The following is an 8,315-nucleotide window of genomic DNA, read 5'->3' on the forward strand; positions in this document are numbered from 1 at the left end:
ATTACTCTGTCGTACATTACTCTGTCGTACATTACTCTGTCGTACATTACTCTGTCGTACATTACTCTGTCGTACATTACTCTGTCGTACATTACATTACTCTGTCGTACATTACATTACTCTGTCGTACATTACATTACTCTGTCGTACATTACATTACTCTGTTGTACATTACATTACTCTGTTGTACATTACATTACTCTGTTGTACATTACTCTGTTGTACAAATTAGGTATAATATGCAGAAAGTTGGTTAGAACGAAAAACCACTTACACAAAGCATGAGGTTGGCATTTTCATCAATCCTCATTGGTATTCTTTATTGCAGTTTCATGGTGTGTGGAATTGGTGGAGCTAAAGCAATTGAAAGAACCGAACTAGCAGTCTTTTTCATCTGGATGTGTGGAATTCACTGCAACAAAATATTATGTATATCCATACCTTATCAACGTAATTATTAGTTGTAAATTTATAATTAAATAGCTGTGTATATATTTTTATGCCTTTATAAATAATGTTTGAAGTATATAAACTAAATAAAACTAATTAAATAATTTATAAATACGAAATTGAAAATAACTTGATCTTAATTATTTATGGGTTAATGGCTAACATATCTCTGCAATAGAATTATGAATTTGCCATCTTCATTAAACTTATTAAATGTTGTTTTTTTTCAAACATTTAACAAATATATTCTTGTAAGTCATTTTGTCATAAATAATTAATATATTAAATATTATTTTAAGTACTTTAATATATTTAATAAGATCTATTCAAAGAATCACTTTTTATATAATGATATAAATTAGGTAAATTATTATCAATTATATTATCATTATTAATTAAAATAAATAAATTTAATTATAAAAACAATAATTTCTTAATATTAAAAACAATATTTTTCAATAATTATATTCTGGCCTGTTTTCTACAAATTGTTTTCTTGGGTTTTGGGAATTCTAACTTTTTATTTTTCTAGCGCAATAAAAATACCATTTCTTTTTTATTATTTCGTTAGATGTGGTAGGTAAGTAATTAAAATTTGTAAGAGTATCAATTTTTTTTCCTCTCATTTTTAGAAAACTTATATTCTTAACAATATTTATAAGCAACGATACTGATTTTAATCATTCTCGACCATTTTTTTTTTGGTATTTTTAACATTTTTAGTTTAACAAAATTCATTGTATCAATTTCATTAAGTTACATATTCTTGTATTATTGTAATTCTGTTTAATTTACCATTCTGTTGTCGATTCTGAAGCATTTTAGAGTGAACATATTTTTAGAGGGTAGATATTTAAGGGACTTTAATGAAAATAGTATATACCATTTTTAATTTAAAGTTTTTCTACAATATATTTACCGGATTTGTTAGATATATAATAATTAATGTTTTGATTGTAGGAGTTGAAGTCAACTATCAAGTCTGTTTATCACTTTGCAAACTCCAAACTGTATTGTGATTCAAGATTTCGCATTTTTATGGTGTGGAATTTCGATTTTTAAATCAATAGATAATAGTTCGATAAATATAGTTAATTCTTATCAATATAATCACACATCTTTCACTTTAAATCTGTATTTTTAGCATCTTTATTTCGTAAATTTCATCATTATTTAAAAAATTATCATTCGGTTTATTCCTTTTATTAATGATCGTCCTTTTATTAATGATCGTGGAGTTTCCTTTACCATCATATCTAACTTCTAATATGAAGTCAACATTAGAAAAAAAAAATCTTAATATATTAATAATTTTTTTGACAATAAACTACGTATCATTGTTTTATTAGTTCTTTTATTTGAAATAAACTAATAATAAATTATCATATATATGTATTATAAAGAAGTTGTTAAAAGAATATTTTTCTTATTAGAAAAATTATTCGACACAGTTGCAAAATTAAGTTCATAATTGGAAATAGTTGTATCTGAATTATGTTAAAAGTTAAAAAATAAAAATTATGGAGGAAATAAGTTTGACCTAATGAAAATGATAAAAGTTGAAAAGAAAGATAGAAGAGGTTGTAAGACTTCTTCCACTAATTTTAATAGTGTCATCTTTTCAAATTTTAAATAAATTGTTATTCTTATTTTTATATCATGATATATGTACTGAATAAATTAGTTTTCTTATCTAATGATTTTATGCAAAAGTTATTTATATTTAATTAGAAAAATTCTTGACCCAGTTGCAAATTAAGTTCATAATTGTGAATATGTTGTTTTTTAATTATTTTAAAAGTTGCAGATTTATTTATAATTGCATTGTATGTTTTCACAAATTATAATAGGAGTAAATTCTATACATTGCTATTTAGTTAAAGAGTAAGTTGCTTATATTATCCTAGTTATTTTTCAACTCATTTTTTTGGGAAAATATTAAAGCCAACCATTTTCCTGAAGTTAGGTTTAATTATTAAAAATATGAAATCTTTAAGTAAATCCTTTACAGTACTTTTGCAGAAAATAAAACACAAATTAATCGAGCTTCTACAATATAAAAGTTGTGCTAGAAAATTATTCTATAAAAAAAAATAAAAAATCTATTGTATAATTGGTATTTCTAATTTGTGTATATCTGCTTGAAGACATTAGATCCTATACGAAATAGAATACATTATGTGCAAGTCATTTACTCTCTTTTTTTTCTCACTTGATCTATGAAATTTAATGTGCTTATCATATTTAATTATGACCTCCTTTTTTATCGTTGCCAAGTTCCACTTCAATTTCACCTAGTTTTTTTTAATGATTCACTTGACTGAATTGTTTCTACTTATATGATTATGATATATTTATTAATCCCATTATATAATAATAGAAATTAAAAACAATTTAAATATATATTTTTAAAAAATTTTAAGATCTTTTTTAAATGTGATAAACTTCAGGTTTCAAAATAGATAATGTTTCCATGCTTAAAAAAATAAAAAAGTAATTCTTTAAAATGGACCTGAGATAAAAATATATCTTATTTAATTTTTAACTATAATCTTAATTTTGTGTTTATTTATATTGTTAATCAATTACAAATCCTAATAAAATTTTGAACTTGTATATTCTTCTCGATAATATTTATAGCCAATTAACTAATTTACAAAGTTAAAAGTTATAATTAATTTAATTTATATTATTATTGGCTTGTTCACTTTTTTAATAATAATAATAATAATAATAATAATAAATAATAATAATAATAATATTAAAATTATAAAATTAAAATAATTTTTTTTAATTTTATTGTAAAAAGTTTTTGTTTATTTTGTGAATACTTCTATTAACATTCTATTTAATAGTATAAAACTAATAAAACATTATAAAATTAATAAAAGAAAATCATATAAAAACATATATAATATTAATATAGTTATCCACTACAATAACTAGAATATAATATTAATATATATATATATTAATTATGATTTGAGTTTCTCAAAATAAATTAATTTCAATACAAAACATTTACAGAAAACTATAAAATTATTTCTTCTCGTCTTCTACTAAAGGTTATTCACATTATCGTAAAAAAACAACAAAATACAAAACAATATTGGATAAGTTACTGAACAAAAGTGTTGTCCTAAATTATTTTAAGTATATTATATATAAACGAAACATATATAAAATACAATATGTTACTCATACGTTGATACAAACAACTAACATTTAGATATACATGACTTCGACATTCGAATTTACTATAGACGTGCAATTTTAGTAATATTTATACTCTGCAGAGTCATAAACAAAAATATTATCACCTTATTACTTACAATATTAGTCTCATTCATTCCTAAGACAAAATAGTCCAGTGACGACTCTGACTACATAACTCGTTTTACTCTATTTGAGTGTGAATAGTTTATTAGAGTCAAAAAAACCTCCTTACTGACCTTCCATATGTCAATACGTATACGTATACTAACAAAATCACAACCAATCCTCCTAGGATTAGTATTAACCATTCTCAGATAAATATTTACAAAATCACACATTAAACATACCATACGAGAACATATAAAATAGAATTTGGCTTTGTAATTTCCCTCAATGAGGATATATATATACGCTCAACAAGTAGTGCCTGAAAGACCACCCTCCAACGGATAACTCGTTTAAAAAAATAAACACTAAAACTCATAATCACTACCAAGTAAGTGAGTTCTCTGACTTTAAATTTATCTATTAAGTATTATTATTACAAATTTTGCAAATGTTCATCGTAATACGAAAATAAAATATATGAAAGAAAAGTAAAGTGATTTGACCCAACAAAAATAGAACTATAGAATAAAAGTACTATGTAAATATAAAGTTGAAGTTACTTTTCAACAAGGTTTGAAAGTTTGCTTTGGTGTAAAATAGAAAATAGAAAATTTATGTGATTCAAATAAATTATTAAGATTAATAGTGTAATTAAAATAGTTTTTGACCGGAATCAGTGTAAGATTTAGAGATTAAGACTAAAATTCAACGCCAAGCTTTTGAAATACTGTTTGTTTATTTTCTTCAACTACATTTATTGAACCAAACAAATGTTGAAGTAAAAATAATTGGGGCATGTTTTCATGGTTTAGTTAGAGTCGTTATTAGCAATTTTTAACAAAATAGCCGAGTGATGCACGAATGCCCAAGGACTTGTGACCAATTTTATTTGGAGATATGGTAGAATAGAGACCATCTTCATCAAGAGCAAGAAGAATAATTTTAATTTAACTAAGTTATTTCTTAAATTAATTTTTAATACAACTTATAAACAGCTAGATACCAATAAGCCTCCCATACACACTAGCCTAACAACTAAAAAACAAAACCATTCCAACATTAATAATGCATGATTTCCCGAAAAACAGTTTATGTGAAGCATAACAAAGTTCTTTCAGCAATACAAAACCCCTCATTTTTGTGTACAGAACATCTTCCCGTGGATGGCCGTTTCAATCTCTTTTGGTCAAAGGTATGCCTGAAAAGATGAATTAATAAAAATGAATTAATTTTAACTCTTGAATGCTGTATCTGCAACACAATCACTTTAGATTTCAAAATCTAATCAAATTACGAGTGGGAATGATTGAAATTTGTATGTATACCCAAAAACGATATCTGTTATTTACTAGAAAAAAGAAATAATAAACGCTCTCACTGACAGATACGATAAAAATGAAGCTCTTCCTGACAAATAAAGACAATCAAAACGAAACTCACCCTATCAGACCAATGGAGCGTGCCAAAACAAAAAGCTCATATAGATAGCCAATCCCCACAATTTCGTCAACCTCTTCTTTGGTGAACATTCCGCTACCAGCTAGGAGATCCAAGAAAAGCGACCCAATTGCACCATCGACATTTAAAACGATTATTTGCCTTGGTGAGGGTGTAGTTTTCAACTTCAACAGCATACTCCATGTATTTCCACAGATGGAAAATGTGAGTGCAAACTTTTGTAGCAGCTCCACTCTCTTATCTTTATTATCCCTATTCTTGATTGTAGTTTATAGAACAAAACCAAATTTTACATTTAGATCTTCATAGAAACAAAAACAAATAGAAAAAGATAGTAAATGAACACAAATACACACACTACCTGTGCCCTATTCCAGGAACACGGATGCCCTTCTTTTTCATACTTTCAACAAATTCATAAGGTGTAAGATTATGTACCAAGAAAATGTGTCGTATCGCATGTTAAAACAATAACTGATAGCTAGCTTCACGGGAAAAGCCTATTAATCATACCCTGTCATAAGCATCCTTAGAATACCAAACAGCATCATCATTGGCACCCCCAAATCGAGGACCAATTGTAAGCAAGCCTGTTAGGAACCAAGAATGCCAAATGAAAAATATTAGACACGATTTAAAGGAAATATTAGTGCAGAGACACAGTTACTCAGATAACAAACATACTTCAGCAGTAGAAAGACCAGAGGCCAGTATTTACCCGATACAAGACAGGAGACAAGGTCTTTTCCAGCCCTTGCTGTTACTATAGAATTGTGAGCACCAGAGACACAAGGACCGTGGTCAGCACACAACATGATATAAATCTGATATCACCAATGTAAAGCATCACAAAAATATAAGCTAGAAGATGATATCAATATTTTACTCAAAAACCAATACCTATATGAAATGCGAATAGTACAATAATAGTCTTAAAAAAGAGCATGTTTCACATGCCTAAGGAACGCATAATAGCAATAACTCAGAGACGCCTTAGGGACGCCCGAGCATACGCTATCAATTGCTTAGTGTCTGACTCAGGGACGCCTTCAGCAATAATATCGATAACTCTAATTGTCGGCTGTTTTAAAAATGAAACAACCATTCAAAGTTCGTATCACCTTTATTCACCTACTCTAACACCAGATATTGATGATTCTTTCTCACTAAAACAGGAATTATATCAATTGTACTTTAAATTACCTTATACTAGCCTATCACACTGTAAGAGACTTATTTCACCTTCAAACCAATCAAACATTCCCTGTGGTTACTTCGGTTTAGTTTCTGTATAATAATTTTATACTTAACATAATGGTGATGTTCATTGCAATCAATCATGCAGAATTACATTCTCTTATACTTCTAACTATATTCACAATACCTATACAACATTTATCCACACAAGTCCTAACAATCGACATCTCCCCATAACCAAACCCAACCAATACAAACCACAATATCTATCAATATTACCCAGTAAAATGCCAAATTTAAGCTAATCCGTTTACTTAACAATAAGTCATCTTCAAACGCCAAATTTAAGCTAATCCGTTTACTTAACAATAAGTCATCTTCAAACATCAGTCACCCAATACAAAACACAAATTATCATATAATCGAAGTACTTCTATGAATTCATTCAATGTTTTAATCAAATTTATCTGCCACATGAGAGAGACAACTCAATACAGTATAATATATTCATTTTGTCATAAAGAGAACCTAACCAAACAAACATCCCAAATTACACATTCAACCAGACTTTTCAAATTAGACAGCTCCCCAAACTTTCTTCTCTCAGTTCCTCTCAGTCACCACTCATCTCGCTCGTCACGGATTGAGCATTTACTGTTCTCCCTACCGCAACACTCCCTCTCACGACCTTGCCCTTGCCCCCTGTAGTCTACGTTTTGCGAAAATGAAGCAAAAATAAATGGAAAGATACACAAATGATGAAGAAGAAACGAAGAAGAAGCATACATCCACGAAGAAGAAGCGTTCTTTATCAGCCCCAACCCTAGCACAGCACGAACAGTTGCTCTTCGAGAAGAAGCGTTTTCTATCAGCCCCAACCCTACTACAACACCAACAGTCTCCAACCCTAGCATAGCACGAACACTTCCTCTGTTTTCTCGCGTTCTCTATCAGCCCCACCGCACGAACACTTCCTCTTCGAAAATGAAACGCTCTCAAAGTGAAATTAGGGATAGTAAAGTGAAATCCAAAAATGAAATCAACCACAGCAAAGTGAAATGAGAGAGACAGACTCTATTGAAGAAAAGCGTTTCATTTAGCAAGTAAAAGACAAATTCACCCTTCATTACATTCACAGAATGTGGAACCACCACCGTGTCAAAATATTTCAGCGTGTCAAAGTATAATAATTCTTGAAGTTATTCAACCAAGATGACCAATGCGTATGACAACAATAAAACAAAGAATGAAGAGGCCCACACGTAACTGTAGTTAAAGCTTTTTCCTCTAGATAAGCTCTTGAGCCAAATACAGCAACTGGGATATCAGAAATTCTAAATCTAGGATCACTATTGCTTGAATCTCCATGGTGATATTCGCTTTTGGCAACAGCATGAATATGATGTCAAAGCATTAAACAATGCATATCAAGATTTGGCACCAGAATATTGTTCTAAGATTTGATTGAAAGATTTCTGAAAACTGCCATTGTAGAATTCCATTAACCTGATTTTCGAGCTTTTCTAGGTCTGTGACCTTAGTTGCTCCATCGGCATCAAGCATGAGAAGTAATTCACCACGTGAATGCAACATTCCCTGTAATACAATGCTTTCAAGGAAAGAAGAAAGCCTTAATAAATTATCAATAAGCATAGTGTGACACAGGGGCATTTGACTTTTCATATGATTATATTTAAAGATACTATAGTTTAAATTAGACTCACTTTTCTGATTGCTTCTCCTTTGCCATGGTTTCTTCCTAGGAGGATGACCCTTACCTTGTCTACTGTGTATTTCCTAACAAATTCAAAAGCTACTCTTTTTGTTTCATCGGTACTCCCATCATCAACAATTACCACCTGCTCAAGTGTCCATTTTGAAGAGAA

The 8,315-nt window shown here is 28.9% G+C and overlaps 1 protein-coding gene across 6 annotated transcripts; it reads right to left on the reverse strand.

Moving 5' to 3' along the window:
- Positions 1 to 4,691: 4,691 nt before the first annotated feature.
- On the reverse strand, positions 4,692 to 7,768 carry LOC106776731 (ATP-citrate synthase beta chain protein 1-like). 6 transcript variants are annotated; one of them, XM_014664226.2, is made up of 7 exons: positions 7,199 to 7,669; positions 6,972 to 6,975; positions 5,951 to 6,056; positions 5,746 to 5,822; positions 5,594 to 5,635; positions 5,215 to 5,489; positions 4,692 to 4,972 (listed from the first exon to the last, which is right to left on the reverse strand). In XM_014664226.2, the coding sequence occupies exons 3-7, from the start codon at positions 6,045 to 6,047 to the stop codon at positions 4,864 to 4,866; spliced, it is 600 nt and encodes a 199-aa protein (XP_014519712.1). In that variant the 5' UTR covers positions 6,048 to 6,056; positions 6,972 to 6,975; positions 7,199 to 7,669; the 3' UTR covers positions 4,692 to 4,863. The 6 variants fall into 6 exon arrangements, with proteins under 6 accessions (XP_014519712.1, XP_014519755.1, XP_022640555.1 ...); XM_014664269.2 differs by having other exon boundaries at positions 5,951 to 5,995; positions 7,199 to 7,667; XM_022784834.1 differs by having other exon boundaries at positions 5,215 to 5,484; positions 5,951 to 5,995; positions 7,199 to 7,644.
- Between the last annotated feature and the right edge of the window lie 547 nt (positions 7,769 to 8,315).

Source organism: Vigna radiata, chromosome 1 (assembly GCF_000741045.1).
Source record: "Vigna radiata var. radiata cultivar VC1973A chromosome 1, Vradiata_ver6, whole genome shotgun sequence".
Lineage (NCBI taxonomy): Eukaryota > Viridiplantae > Streptophyta > Magnoliopsida > Fabales > Fabaceae > Vigna > Vigna radiata.

Excerpts from the sequence above, each read along its gene's own strand:
- LOC106776731 (XM_022784827.1), bottom strand. The coding sequence starts at position 6,047 with ATGTTGTGTGCTGACCACGGTCCTTGTGTCTCTGGTGCTCACAATTCT. Across the intron at positions 5,823-5,950 it reads TGTCTCCTGTCTTGTATCGG|GCTTGCTTACAATTGGTCCT; the intron begins GTAAATACTGGC and ends GGTTCCTAACAG. Across the intron at positions 5,636-5,745 it reads CTAAGGATGCTTATGACAGG|TATGAAAAAGAAGGGCATCC; the intron begins GTATGATTAATA and ends ATTTGTTGAAAG.